This window comes from Myodes glareolus, chromosome 21 (genome assembly GCF_982192425.1).
Source record: "Myodes glareolus chromosome 21, mMyoGla1.1, whole genome shotgun sequence".
NCBI lineage: Eukaryota > Metazoa > Chordata > Mammalia > Rodentia > Cricetidae > Myodes > Myodes glareolus.
In genome coordinates this window covers 25,030,037-25,046,348 of record NC_142046.1, presented here as the reverse complement: position 1 = coordinate 25,046,348, position 16,312 = coordinate 25,030,037, and the positions used below count along the sequence as shown (strand labels likewise).

At 39.3% G+C, this 16,312-nt stretch overlaps 1 protein-coding gene across 2 annotated transcripts in view; it reads left to right on the top strand.

The window, feature by feature from the left end:
* Positions 1 to 16,312, top strand: part of Lrp1b (LDL receptor related protein 1B) — a 1,858,137-nt gene that overhangs the window by 1,069,570 nt on the left and 772,255 nt on the right. For both annotated transcript variants that reach the window (XM_087899923.1, XM_087899922.1), the window contains exon 13: positions 13,737 to 13,956. In XM_087899923.1, coding sequence (XP_087756049.1) covers positions 13,737 to 13,956 — 220 coding nt within the window. The remainder of the gene's footprint in view (positions 1 to 13,736; positions 13,957 to 16,312) is intronic.

The window sequence follows — 16,312 nt, the reverse complement described above, 5'->3', positions numbered from 1 at the left end:
AAGTTATAGTGTGAGACCACACATACTAGCTATTCTCTAGACACTGTTTCAATAAGCCAAATGCAGTCTTCAATGGGAAAATGAATACTTCTACTTCCAGGGCAATGGCAACTTATTTATTTCGGGAATTCATTGATTACACTGTAATTTCTGGGCATATTTATTCTCAACAAATCCAAGCTATGTACTTCCAGACACCCCTTTGTTTGTAAGGGATGTATATATCTTAATTGTTTTAATTTTTATTTAAATTAGCAGACATTCATTATTGAATATAGCACAAAGAATATAACACAAAGAAGACTATAACACAAAGAATAAAACTTATCCTAGAAACTCACTAAGATATTAAAGAAAGTTCTTATCTTTATTCCTGTCGGCAGATAGGTTGGGAACAGACTGTAAAAAAGACACTGCATTTTAACAGTCTTTTAAAGTAAGGGTAGACGCCTTTTCTCTGCCTGAACTGAAAGCACTGACGAGTAGGCAGAATTCTAAATTATTTCATTTATCTTGCTCCCCACTTATTTTATATTGTAAAAAAAAAACTATTGTAAAATTTATATCGTTTCACTTGTATATATAAGAATTATTATTTTTATTGATTATAAGGTATTTTAAATGTTTAAGTAGATGATATATCTACTTAAATGGGTAAAAGGTCCGTGTTCACTTCTGGGTTTGAAAACTACCAATACTCACCTCTCCCTGAGCTCAAATTACCCCCAATCTCTGATCCTCCCAACCCACCAGTTCCTGAGCCTGAACACCCACCAATACCTGAGCACAAAATTTCCCCAACTATCATTTGGCTTTGCTTGAAATTTCACCAATTCCCCACCTTAGAAATCGCCACCCTATAAAACTCCGCTCCCCTAGAAACTTTATATAAAGCCTGCTTCTTGCTCTTTTCTCTGCTGTTTCTTGCTTGGGCAGAGGCAGCCACTCTCCTGTGTCCCTCCAATCTCATAGGAGATTTTCTTTTCAGTATGACTTTGTGGCATTCCTTGTCTTCTGACTGGCAGGATATCTTTCCCTTCAGAGCTGTGACATCTCCATTGGGGAAGCTTTTCCCCTCAGACCTGTAACAATTACCTTGGTTGCTAACTAGGTTAGGCTCTCCTGGGGCCTAGGCTCCCTCTCAGTGTCTGAATCACACTGGGATCCTCTCCCTCATCTCAGATGCAGTTGCAACAGATTCACTTTCAGGCTTACTTATTGTTCAATTTCAATTTCTCAGCATTGCACCACCCAGTAACAACTTGGTAAGTTCCCTCTTCAGTTGGTGTATATGCTTCACTGAGTCCAAAGAAGTGACTGTTTAGTGTTCCACACCCTTCTGGTACTCTTAGAGGCTGACGTACCTTCAGTTATTGTCTTTCAGGGATATAACTGGCCCTCTTAACCTGACCCCAAAACACCATACTTAGATGTGTAATCCTGCAACTTACTTAAGCCAAATCAGGCTATTGCAGTCTTTCCTGCCCTCTTCTCTTCCTTTCCATTTGGAGCTGCCCACAACCCCAGAACTCCTCTATGCCCTTTTGCATAGTTCTGCTTTTGCATAGTCCTGTTCCCCAGCCCTTTCCTGTGGATGAGGCCTCATTTCTGACCTCAGCTTTTCGTTGCCTGTAGGCAAGCCTTGGGGATTCATCCAAAGCCCCGATGCCAGAAATCAAGTCTCCTATTCAGGCTATGAGCCCTGATTCCATACCCTGTTGAGTGTGGTAATAACCTATTAAATAACTTTGTTCTCATTAAGTCTTTTGAGGCCTGGGAATGTCTTCAACTACAGACTGCACTGACCATTTTTTTTTCTTACCCTCCCCTTCACATCTCACTGTGGGAACACTGTCTTCTGTACCCTTTCATTGCTGTTACAAGAACTCGAGGATCTGTGCCAGATGGGATCATCTGGCACCCAACCTGAAGGGTCATAAACCTGTTCAACTTTGCAATCAAATTCTGCACAATTCCCCCTAGATGATCAAACTAAATGGCATCCCCACAGCACCCCCAATCTCAATATTTTTCAGGATCTTGCCAGCTATTGCAAGCAATCAGGGAAATGGAAAGAGATTCCTTATGCCCAAGCTTTCTCTTCCCTTTGCCCCAAGCACTTTCTCTCTCCTTCCTATTCCCCCACACAACTCCTAGTCATAAAGTCTGAATAATATGATTCTTCCATTACTTTGGATCCAACTAACCAGCTTTCCTGCCACGGGTCTCAAAGCCCATCCCCCTCTCCTTCTCCAGCCTCCCCAGTTTCCTTTTCTTCCTCCTCAGCAAGAGGCTGATGGAATCAACCTTTGCTAGTGCTTACATTCAGACCACTGGTGGCCTCTATACCTCCTGATTCTAGTTCCCTTTCCACCATGGCAACCCCTCAACCTGCTCTTACTTGGCCTAAACAGGCCATGAATCTTCATTTGCAGGAGATTGCCAGAGGGTTCACCTCGATTAGGGTGCATGCCCCCTTCTCATTAAACAAACTCTTTTCCATATAAAAGAGATTATAATCCTACCCTGCTAACTCATCCTTTATTAAAGAATTCCAGTGTTTTACTCAATCTTACAACCTTATTGTCCATCATATTTATATGATTCTCATGAACAATCTTTTCCCTGAGGAGCTCAGATGAGTCTGGAACTCAGATAAAACACATGAAGATGAAATTCACCAAAAGAATGCCACCTCTCCATAGAAACTGCAAGAGTCCCCGACCAGCACCCTGAATACCCCAGGGGGAATCCTTGCTGAAGATCATTTTATAACATGCCTCCTGGTCAGTCTCTTCAAGGCCACCCTTAAACTGATATGTTATAAAAATTTTGAAGAGGTTATCCAGGACAAACATGAAAACCCTCAACTTTTGGACTGCATAACAAAGTCCTTCTTAAAATATACCAATCTGAATTCCAATACCCCAAATGGAGAGCAACTCCTTACGACTGACTTCTTATCTCATGTTTCCCTGATATTAGGGCCAAACTTACACATCTAGAGAAGGTACCGCTGACTATACAGACCAAAGTCTTAGCAGTGGCCTTCAAAATGTACAGTAGAAGAGATGGTTGTAGCAAATACCCGGACACTCTGGTCTCCCAAAGCCTGGGCACCCTGTTTCAAAGGTAGACAGTAGGGTCACTAGGCTAGAATCTGCCAGAGACCACTGAAACTATCTCAACCATGTCCATAATGCCATTAATTAAAAGGTACATTAGGGTGTTGACTGCATTATGTCACTTACAGCACTGAAATATCAGTGCCAGATCACCCTCCAGCCAACCTCCTAGGTCTGTCCATGGTCTACTGAAGGGGGCTAGGCTCCTTTGGCCTGACCACCACTGTTCCCAACAAGGAGCTTCAGGTAGACATCACATTACTAGGGCAATACAACTTTCTTCCAGACATTAGGACCACTTTTTCAGTACTGATGAAGTTTTAGAGAACTACCTCTTCTTCTCATTCCTCTTTTGTCAGAGTAGGGGGACAGCCTTACCAGCCTCGCCAAAACCCACCTTTTAGCTGTGCCTTTAGGAGTAGTCTCATCCCTTCTTTCCTAGTGATACCAATTGTCCCATCCCCTGGCTTGGAAGGGACCTCCTAGTCAAAATGGGAGCCTATATTTCCTTTGATCTCCCCATCTGCTTAACCCCAGATTCACCAGCCATTCACACAGAAAAAACTTATACTGTCTTATAAATGCCTGGCCTTAGCTTGGCTTGTTTCTTGGAGGCTTTTCTTAACTTTAAATTATCCCATCTACCTGCTGTCTCTGGGATTTTACTTTTCTCTTTCTCTGTATATCTTTTCTTTCCTTTTTATTCTTTGTCTGGCTGTTTGTCTGTGTGGCTGGTCCATGAAGTCCTTCTCTCTTTTTCTTATTCCTTGATCCTTTTTCTCTTGTTTTCTCCTATTTATTCTCTCTTTCTGCCAGCTTCACCTATGCTTTCTTCTGACTTGCTATTGCATGTTCAGCTCTTTATTTGACAAAGTACGTGTGTTAGAGAGGCAAAGTAACACAGCTTCACAGAGTTAAATAAATGCAACATAAAAGAAGACAACACATCTTTGCATCATTTAACAAATGTTCCCCAGCATAAAAAAGTAACACATTTAAATTAATATTCTACACAATTCCCTCATTTTGTATAAATAAAAATGGAAGGTTTTAACTTCAACATAGTAAAGCATACAACAAACAACAAAAAGTTATGAAGTAAGAATTACATTTACAACATTCATTTTAATTGTATTTAGCAAATTTAGAGAAAATTGTCCGTTATCTATGTTATCTTAGTGATTCTAAAGTTATTTAACTAATTTACTATCTCTATCTATCATTCCTAAGGAAAATTATAACTCTAATTACTTAATCTTTGACTCCATCAAAGATTCAGAAGGATATAATATTAACTAACAACAGAGACATCTGGCTGGCTGGGCAGTCACCCAAATTTCCTATAGAATGTTGGGACATCCATCTTCGGCCTACAGGACTAGAGTATCTGGCAGACTTTCCAGTGTAGCAAGAAATGTGAAGGACTGTCCTATCTTGTATTATCAAAGTTCATCAATCTCCTCCATGTCCTGAAGAATGTCTGGCATACTCTTCTATGGATCAGGAACCCTGAAGGATTGTCCTGCCTTATTTTGGCAAAGTTCAGCTGCCACTTTCCTGTGGGTCCTGCATGTACAGTTTATATAGCATACCACCAAGTAGTCAAAGCAAAAGAAGTTTCGTGTCCAAATGACTAAACTTGCCACAGAGAAAGTAAACTCCTATGAAGTTTCTTCAATGCTCATCATTGTTTTCCGAACTAAATTTTTACTGTCAGGCACAGATGTGTCTCATTGTCATGTAAAGTCCTCAGTAAACAAAAATTTTAAATACCATATTCTATAGATTTTTGAAGTGTTTGCAGATCATCTATCTGTCTAAAGTATATCTTTTTATGATCTTGAAAACATCCTTAATGTATCTGCAAATTTGATTGTTATAGATAACTAACTACAAAACTACATTTCTTGATTAGGATAAATACTTTATAATAATAGCTCTCAAAAACTAGAACTTTACCTTATAATTTTAAATGAACTGAATAAATATTTAACCTTAAACAGGAATAGAAACATATATAAAGTGTAATAAAATTAACTTTAAATTTGTATCAATATATCAAAATCCATGGCAATGCAAAATATCTGAGATTAACAGTTGTCTTTTTATTCTATATTTCCCTAAATATAACAAACATTCATGACCCACCAGATAACCAAATGCCTCCCAGATAACCAAATGCCTCCCACAGCCCAACTTTTATTTTCTCTAAACTGCTTACTGTATTCTCTGGGTGAAGGCATTTTAGGGGTTCTTGAGAAAACTGTGATAATGGCCAATTCCTGAGAAGACTCACTATAACCTTTGTTCTCAAGTTTCAGAAGGTCTCTATTAATCATGCTTGATCCATATTCACCTGAAATGAATCCACAGCCTCTTATTTTCTGTGAAAAAATATTATAACTACTTCTCCAAAGCAACAGAGGTTTTGCCTTCATTTTTTAAAGTTAAGTCATTCCTAAAGTATGCAGACTGCTTTAATTTAGCAGTCCAGTTTACAATCCATGTCTGTCAGCAGTTGTTCTGTGCTAATCAACATTCAAAAAATTTAAAATCAACATAATACTATATAGAATAAAGAATGCCTATGTAGTTCCCATAATTACCGGCCTTTTTTATTTTTCTATTATTTTACTTTTTTTTAAAAGACTTTATTTATAAACTATTATTTTCTTTCTATAACTGTCCATACTCTTATTTTTTTTCTTAAGTCTATGCACATTGTAAGACACACTGGAACGTGTTTAGAGGTTTTTCTGTCTGGACTTCTTTTACTGCTTATCTTTCAGCCCATTTTACCATGTGAACAAACTGTTAAGCTACAACTGAGTTCTCTGTACACAGCTCTATTGTCTGTCACTGCCTACTGCTCAGTTTGTGAGAACCAAGCCTGAAGCTTGAGGCACAGTTCGAGATGCATGGTCAGGAATTGCATTCAATGTTCCTAGCTGTAGGAAGCCTGCATCTTTATTGACACAAGCGGTTTTTGCCTAGCTAGTCATTTCTATTTAGCACTTCCCTGAAGGCTGAACAGCAGCACCTCTTAAAGAAGCTGTGTCTTTTTTTTTTTTGTCTTTTATTATTTTTTTTTCAGCTTTCTCAGGCCCTATGTGGAAATACACAGGCTCTATGTTGGTATGCCAAAATAATGTTGGTTATATTTGCTCTTTGCTTTTCTGGGGTGTCTGCTACCTCGCTCCCAAATAAATCACACAGAGGCTTATTCTTTCTTATAAATTCCAGCCTTAGCTTGGCTTGTTTCTTACCAGCTTCTCTTAACTTTAAATTGTTCTATTTATGTCCTTTTTCCTCTGGGCTTTTATTTTTCTCTATTTCATTATATATTTTCTTTCCTCCTTATTCTGTGTCTACCTGTGTGACTGGGTATCTGGTCCCAGGAGTTCTCCTCTCCTCCTTTCCTTGTTCCTTGATCCCTCTCTTTTTTTCCTCCTTCAATATATACTTTCTGCATGCCAGCCCCACCTTTGCTTTTTCCTGCCTTGTTTTGGCCATTCTGCCCTTTATTATATTAATCAGGTGTTTTAGACATGCAAGTAGCATAGCTTCATAGAGTTAAAAAATGCAAACAAAAAGGGATGCAACACACCTTTGCATCATTAAACAAATGTTCTACAGCATAAACAAATGTAACACAGCTTACAATAAGATTCTACAATACCCTCTTCAGGAATCTTTTATGTTTCTGTCCTGGACCTTATGTAAACCATTACTTTTGATCAATCTCCAGGCCTCCCTCCCAAATTTTTATCTTTACTTGGACTGCTCCAGATACTCCAATTTCTCCATACCTAAATCACTTCTACAGTCCTGCCTAAGGGGTTCTGAGACAACCCACATCTGTTTGGACTGGTCATGGTCCTTACTTTTCCTCTTGCCTCTTCTGAAACCCAAGTGTGTAAATTACATAGACAGCCTTCCCCCTTCGTAATTCATCACTGCAAATTAATCAGACCAACACCTCTACCTTACTAAACTTTCATTCTGGCCAGTGGTATAGGGTCTCACATTTTAAGGTCCAGCTATCTACTCCTCAGGTAACTTATCTTGGAATGCATTTTAATTTAACTAATAAAGCCATTACCCTAAATCAGAAACATCTAATCCAGTCTCTTTCAATCCCTATGACCAAGAGTATAATTTTATCCTTCCTTGGGATGGCTAGCTTCTTAAGCTCTTAGATTCTCTCTGTCATTTCTCTCACCCATCCCTTATATTAGGTGTCCCTTGACTCCTCACATGAGTCCCTCCTCGCACTCATTGACTAGTCCTTCCACCAGGGTCTTTTCTCCAGACCTTGGCCTACATATTCCAAACTTAAATTCCCACTCTATGTCACAGAGAAGGAGCCATATGTCCTCAAGGCCCTGGGTCACGAAATGAACCCTCCGTTATTCCTGTTGCATACTTATCAATCCTACTATTTCAGAATGGGCACCTTGCCTGTATGTGCTAGCCACCATCATTCAGCGTTAACTTCAGATCATCTATTACTGTCTTCTCTTCTTATCAATTGTTCACCAAGGGTTTCCAATCACTTTCCCCTTCCAGAATTCTCTCTCTTCAGGTAGAACTGGTAGAGAACACTGCATTTATCTTCTAGCCATGTCTACCACTTAACATTTCAAAGTTCCTCCCCTGACCGTTCCCAGGATATGCCCCATCACACTTTTTGCATTGATACTCTAGAAGAACTATTGCCCAATTCTACATATATTCATGAGGGAACACTACTCCCACTACAGATGGTGGCTCTTTCCTACTCAAAGGATTATGAAATATAGGATATGATTACTGTTTAGTAGACTAGGGTATTTGAGGAATGCACCCTTCTGGACCAGAGCAGGAATGACCAGGCTCCTGAGCCTTTCAACAGGCAAAGTGACAATCCTTAAACTTTTATGCAAACTACAATTATACTTTCACGTTTCTGGTCACATACACATATTTGGAGGGAAAATAGAATTCTAACAACAAAAGCAGAGTCCCTATACTAGAGTGCTTTCATCTTCTCGAGGCCACGGGAATCATCCACTTCAGATTTCAGCAAGCAGACAATTCCATTTCCTCCAAGAGAAGTAACCTAGGCCTTGAGGCAGTTATAGCTGGCACTCTTGGGTAGGCCATCCCCCTTCTCACACATCACAGTACATACTCACTCTACAGGCCCCATCTATCATCCCTAGACTCTTGACAAATTATATTCTATCTGAGCCAATGCTTTCCTTCTAGTAGGAGGACTTTGGCTCACATCATCGAAACCTATTTCTGCACACCCTTCAGGGTCTATCCTTTCTAAAAGCTATCACTGCTTTCTGTAAAAATTGTCAGACTTCTAGTTCCACTATTGGGTAGTAAAGTTCTGCTTTTCAAAACAGGAGGGGTTCATCCTTGGGTCAGATTGGCAATTTGACTTCACCCACATGTTCGCTGTCAACATTTTAAATATTTTTTGGTCCTAGTAGACACATTTTCAGGATGGGTGGAAGTTTTCCCCACCCGAACAAAAGATCACAGACATTCTCTGGTCTCCTTTTTATGGAAGTCATCTACTAGTTGGAGTTCCAAGCTCCCTTTAATCAGCTAATGGCCTTGAGTTTACTTATCAAATCTTTCAAACTTTATCTAAAACTCTCAACATCCTGTGGTGCTTCCATATCTTCCATTGCCCCCAGTTCTCAGGCAAGGTCCAACAAACCAGTGCTCTCTCAAAAACATTCCTATCAAACCTTCACAAGAGGTTTGTTTCTTCTGTTACTAAGAGCCCTGCCAAAGAAATCTTTCCTCATTGCCGCCTTCAAGCTCATGTAAGGATGGCTGATCCTGCATCCTGGCCCCATGTTTCAGCTGTGATCACTCCCTGATCACCTTCTTACCCCTTTGTTTTGCTATCATTGTGCTCTCCTTTGGAACTTCATCCACAACTCTTTGCTCTAGCTCTGTCCTGACCATTTTCCTCTTCGATCAACATCTGGATCTGTATCCTCCTTTCCATTCCTGTTCACAGTCTTCCTCCTTTTTCTCCACAATGGACAGATCTCTTTAGGATCATTCTTACTACTCCTATCACCACTAACACCTAACCACTCAGGCTTGTCCCATGAGCTCTCATAACTTAAATTAACCCTTTAATTTTAATCTACATTCTGTTGATTGGCTCGTTGCCTCAGTTCTCCATGCTGTTCATGTAGCTTTCTCTGTGTCTGCCTGGGAACTCCTCCTTCTTCATCCCTGTCCTGAAGTCCTGCCTATACCTCCTGCCTAGCTATTGGCTGTTTGTGTTTTTTTATTACACTAATCACAACGATACATTTCACACAATATACAAATATCCCACAATACAAAATAGAGATTACTGTTTATATTTGCCTAGAGACTTATGAAGGCTGCCTTTTTTTTCTTTTACTTTGTTGGGGGGAGGTTCTGTAGTAGACATGATGCATATGCAGGAAGGGGTTTGGGAGCCACGGGTAAGCTTTACTTTATCATAGCTGTTCATTCAGCATGATAAAAATACAAAGGGTATTTGGCCCACTTTCTCAGCTTTTGGGTATAAACAAGGTAGAATAAATCGTTCAACACTCCTCAAAATTCTGTCCTCCCTAACATCACGTGACCTTTCCTACTACACTCATATCTCTTGTTTCAGACCTTAACTTCTGCATATCAGCTAGTGAACAATACTCTGGCTACTTTGGAGAATGCCGACTGCATGTCTCTCCTGGGTTAAACTCACAACTACCATTTGAAACCTCACCCATTTATCTACTAGACTCTCACTTCACTGCTCATTAACTCCTATGAGCCCCAAACCGCTATCACCCCTTCTCTCTCCACTGTTTCTCTTCAATACCACAGGCTGCTTTATCTCCTCAAGCACATACTTTATGGTCACACCAGGTTCTCAGACTAATAATACCTTGACTGTGAACCCTAACACCCAGTGCTTATGTTCCAATATTCACAACACCTTGGTCCTCTGAGGCACTAAAGTTTACCACTGCCTATGAACTGGGTGGTCTGGGACTTAGGCGTGCTGTTCTTTTTCTCTAAAATTAGGAGTGATACCCAGGGAGAACTGCTAGATGGATCTCTTCAAAGGGCTTATTGTGGCAAGGCCCAACAAACAAGTGGTTCAGATCGTATCTCTTCCTGTAGCCCTGGGAATTACTGCTAGTGTTGCCACTAAAACAGCAGAACTGACTACATCCTTAACTATATATTACCAGTTTTCTTCTCAGTTTATCCAGGACCTCAAATGGGTGGCTCAGAATACCCTCACCCTCCAGGGCCAAATAAACTCACTGGCTTCATGATTTTACAAATTCAGTGAGGATTCGCTTTGCTGACAACAGAGAGGGATGGTCTCTGCCACTTCCTCGGGGAGGAATGTTGTTTTTGTGTAAACCGGTTGGATATAGTAAAAAGATAAGCCCTGGCAACTCCAGACAGATCTCCAAAAGATGTAAGGAACAGGGCAATGCTTCTGGCTATTGGATCACTGACGGTCCAATATAGAATTGGATGTTGCCTTACTTCACTTGATTTTAACTAAAAGGCTGAGAAGTGGGTGTTGCCTTTGTTACCCCCAGCCTACTTTTCTTACTCCTACTATAGCACCTTGCCTAATAAACGTCATATCTAAGTTTCTTCAACAACAGATTAAAATATTGTCAGCCACAGGCTGCTGTGACTTCAACTACGCCCTGACTGTGAACATCAAGTTTACCGAAGGATTTCAATGCCCCCAATCAACAGTCACTTCTATACTGATAATGTCACTCCCTTTCTCAACTTTGTGTTGTTGTTAATAGTAAGCAAGCACTGGGAATGCAGGGTAAAAATTCCTAGACCACTTCTGGGTTTAAAAACCTAACAAAACCCACCAATCCCTGAGATTAAAATCCCACTATTTCCTGGGCTTGATTTGAAATTCCAGTCATCCCTATTCTAGAAATCCCCACTTTGGAAAACTCTGACCCCTAATGAACTCTATATAAACCTTGCCTCCTGGTCAGTTTCTGATGCTTCTCCCTGAGCAGAGGAGGCAGCCTCTTTCTTGTGTCTCTTTCAATAAATCTCTTGTGTGAGGTTTGTTGTGGAGTCTGACTTTGCAGCATTCCTTTGCCCTTGGTTGCCAGGATACCTTTCCCCTCATACCTGCAACATCTCCATTGGGGAAGTTTTTCTCCTCAGATCTGTAACACTTCCACTGCGCAATCCTCTGCCCTTAGTATTGTAACACAAAAATCTCAGAAATACATGGCCTCTACCAGACCAACATCACCTATTAAAAAAATATTTCTAGGAAAATGTATGGATAATCATATTAATCAAAAATAATATAAACTCAAAAAGATAAGTGCTATATTATCTTGCATATGTGGAATCTAGATTTAAGTGTGTGTGTGTGTGTGTGTGTGTGTGTGTGTGTGTGTGTGTGCGTGCAGGCCTCAAAAGTAGAAATGCAAAATAAAAATATTTTTTCTGATATTTTTCTACTTAGAAATAAATTAAGGTACTGGATCAGCTCACAGCAATTCTTCATTTGAGCAGCGTCCTGACCCATGTGTCACAGATAAGGAAAACTTACCGAATGTTGAGGGAATGAAGAATGACAGACACAAAAAATCTGGGATCGGGCAGACTATATGCTCTGATGCCACCACATCTACAGCAACAAAACCTCAGTGTTTGTATTGTACACCTCACAGGCAAAGTGCTGATCTAGTCCCTGTAGGAGGTCTTTGTGCGTTCAAATCTCTGGCTGTAAACATGGAGATGAGGGAGCTGCAGTTGGCTATTTTTTGGACACACTGATCAATTGTCTGTAAACAGTCGTAATTGACCAGAGACGAAGGCTTTGCCAATTTTGAGCCATATGGGAAAAAGCTTTGCCAATTTCCTGTGGGTCCAAGGCCTTAATTCTTTTTAAGTCTGTACCTTTATCAACAATCCACCTTCACTCAGGACTGCACTGACTTGAGGCTTCATTCAATCCTAACAGCACAGAAAATAGTAAACATCCTTATTAGAATTTCAAGTCATCACAAGCCTGGGTTTTTTCTGTGCATGAATGCATATCCATTCATAAGAACACATTTATATCTGTGAATCAGGATAGCGAGCTACGGAGTAAAATGTATATATCATGATCAACAGGAAATGCTGTGGAGAAGATTGTTCCAGTTTCAAAAATGTGTAATTTAGTAATAAGAATAAAATTGCTTTAATCAAGTGAATATTATGATTTTAGAAAGTGTCATTAAAGATGAAATATCATGTATTTTATGCATGCTGATTTATATAAATGAAAGGAAACATTTGTGCCTGATCATGGAATTAGAGAAAATAGAGTTTCTCTTTTGTGAGTTCCTAAGTTGTCACAATGATAAAAGCCCTTGTAGGGAATGCAGGATAGCACAAGGCACACTGACATCCATCAGAATAATGCTCCATTCAGGCTCAACCGGCAATCAAAATAATTGTCAATTGTTAGGATGATTGGAAAAAAAACTTAATTGATATAAAATAATGGATGTTATATTCTCAATGTGCACTTATCAGCCAGTTTGAGCACTTGTAATATGCTTACAGGGATATAGAATTTACCCCAATTATGTCAGAAATTTCCCCAGGGGCCACACAAGGGAGAAAAAGACATCAGAACACATTCTTATGGCCCCCAGCTTAGATAAGCATTGGGTCTTTAGAGAGCTGTGTCTGGCATGCCAAAATGAAACCTCACTTTAATTAATAGCAAGGAACTTTCACATGACCCTAGAACAACACATATTGTGGGGTTTAACCTTATTCATGAGGAAGCTGGAGCGCTAGCTCCAGGCTCACTCTCCTGCTGCTACGACTTACACAAAAGATTCGGTTTTTCAAAGGAGGTGTTTTGTTTGAGACAGAAATTAAAAACTCAAAATCTCAAGGTCAGTCAACCTGCTGCTATTAGACTTATGTGTAGCTAAATCATCTTTTGTGGATTTGGGGCAATCATGAGCATCAATAAAGCATAGGTAATTTGCATCAGGAAGACAAATAGGATCTGGCCAAATAAAGCCAGTATGACTATGACCTTTAGAACAAAGGCAATCTAGTTGCCTTTCTGAAAAACCCTCTAATTCATATGAATTAAATACAGTCTGGAGTAGATCATTAACTGTGCTGTGATTTCTCACGTCAGCTGCCTGCCTTCTAATCACGGAGCCCATTACGCATTTTGTGGAATAATATTTAAAGGTAAAACTGCATAAAAAAATCAGGGTGTACAGAAAATAGACATTTGGAACTCACCACTGTTTCTGCTCAATGTTTTAGACAAGCCTCAGCGACTGGTGGAAGGTTTTGATGTGATCTTTTTGGGGATGGTACCTGGTAGTAGAGTTTTCTCTGGTGATGCTAAATGGTCTGTTTGGTGGCCTTGACTTTCCTGGCTTCAGAGATGAGCACTGGTTCAGAAAGATGCATCTTTAGATAGAACGTATCAGAAAGCCATTGACACATGGAAGTACCAGACCTGAGCAGTGCTCTCTACAGGGTGCCTACTGGAGATAACAGAATACACTCTTGTTTCTTGTGCCCTAGTTGGATGTATTGGACAGACTGGGAGGAAGACAAAATAGACGACAGCGTGGGAAGGATTGAGAAGGCTTGGATGGATGGCTTCAATCGGCAGATTTTTGTGACTTCAAAGATGCTGTGGCCAAATGGCTTAACGCTGGACTTTCACACCAGTACATTATATTGGTGTGATGCCTACTATGATCATATTGAAAAAGTATTTTTGAATGGAACTCACCGAAAGGTAAAAGACAAGAGCTGATTTTTTTTTTTTAACCTGCAGTCAGGCTTCTTCTTCCACAGAGCCTTGTTGTGTTGTGTTAAAAATACTTTCAAGTTTATTTTTATCCCTCTGAAGTGGCTGCCAATAGTCTCCATGGGGTGGCTGAAGGAAGTGAGCATTAAGCTGTGCAGCTGGCACTGGCCTCTGGGAGGCCAGACCCAGCTCACTGCGGTATGCCAGGATTTGTGGGATTTTTAAAAGAAGCCCTCCTGGTAGCAGAGCTGTTTTTACAAAGCAGCCTTTCTACATTATGGATGGATTTTGTGTGACCAAACAACCCCTCTATTTGAATATGATCAATATTTACCGCTGAAATTTATACAAAGTAATTAGGCTGCATTCATCTGAGTAAAGAACTCTGTGATGCTGAACCTGAGATGCGCCTACGCATGGGCTGAATTCCAAGGCGACTGGTGCAAATAAATGTGAACTTGCTCTAGTTTACTTTGCTAAGATGGTTGCGAAAATGCCCTGGCACTGTAGGGCGCTGCTGGAAATTGTGTAGTTGAGGGGAAGACAGAACCCTAGTTGACAAAATCATCACCTTGCTGCTTAATCTTCCATCGTTAACAACCTAGCGCCTCATGGAATGACTTCAACTTTGAGGTAAAAGGTACAGAAAGAGTAAGTTAGACATTTCCAAAATGTGTCCTTTGAGGAATCCTGGACACATTCAGGATTCAGATCTAGAATGGTGGGTTGATACTACTTGTTAAGAATTCTTTTAGAAAAATAAATAATACTGTAATCAGTTCAGTTGTAGGGTATCTCAAATGATGCTCAACTATTTCTCCAGATAAATAAATTTGATTAGCCTGTACAATGATGTCATATAATTCACATCTACTAACTAAATATCTATGCTTTCTCTGAAGATGCTAGCATATATTATATATCGGCATAATATGTTACAATATATATAACCATATATGCTATATATAGTGTGTTATATAAGATATTAGTGTTTGTGCTATACATACACACTATACACACATATATACAATCTCTTTATGTTTCATACATACTAATATCATCAAATATACGCTATATACATAATGTGTATAGTTTCATGGTCATCTGCTGAAATAACCAGGCTAGCTGAGGATAAAAATAAATATTTTATTTATTATAAGGGGAAAATTCCCAAAACAGGAAATGAAAAATCCAAGCACAGCAATGTCCCACAGGGAAAAGCACAGAGAGAACAAACATATGTTTTACCCTGGGTCCCAGCAAAACCATGCCTTAACTAAGACCCACCTCTTAAGATGATTGACTAACAAGGCTCCCCATCAGTCATCATGTTTTAGGCTCTGATATATCTTATTCTTTTAGTATCATAATTTAAATGGAGGATTCAATTAAAATGGGCACAATAGCCAGGCAGTTGTGCCACACACCTTTAATCCCAGCACTCAGGAGGCAGAGACTGGCAGATCTCTTTGAGTTTGAGACTAACCTGATCTAAAACTTGAGTTCATGGATAGTCATGGCTGTTGCACAGAGGAATCCTGTCTCCAAAATAAAAAAAAAAAAAACAGAAACAAAACAAAATAATGAATCAACCAAAATAACAATAAAAACAAAATGAGCATGAATTTAATTTTTATTTCTAATATATATATATATGTTCTTTATATATAGAATATTGATTGAGAGAAAAATTTGCTTTCATAATGCCATGTAGTTTGATGTTGTGGGTAATGTAAGGTAAGAAGTGATGCCATTGTGGGGATCTAGTGTATCCCCTGTCAGTAATCTCCATATGTAAGATAAGTTGACTATTCTTCTGATTCCTCAACTTCAACATACAGAAGGGAATTAAATAACAATTCAACAACACAATCAAAATTTAGCCTCATTAGCAAGTCATATCTATGTGGAATTAAAATGTTTCCCTGTTCTTGTTTCTTAGATTTCTTCAAATTTTATTGGTCCAGTTTACATAGAAAGTCTTTTCTATCCACACATCCATTTAAACATTTTATTTCAATTGATCATTGGATGAACAACATGTGTGTGTGTGTGTGCACAACTGTGAGTTTGTATGTGCATGTGTGTTTATATGAATGTATCCACACAGTAATTTTTCATATTAATTTCAATCCAAGGAAATAGCAAATATCACACAGAAGGGAGGAAAAAGTTGTGCAAAGTCATTGTAACGTTAGGGTTTTTGATCATACTGGCAGTGGCATCTGTGAGCAAAATTTAAATAGATGAAGAATTGACCATCTCCTTCAAATAGCATGCCCAAAACTAAAAAAAGATAAGCTCACATTGTAAAAATCTCTTTTGTAAATTTACTTATAAAATA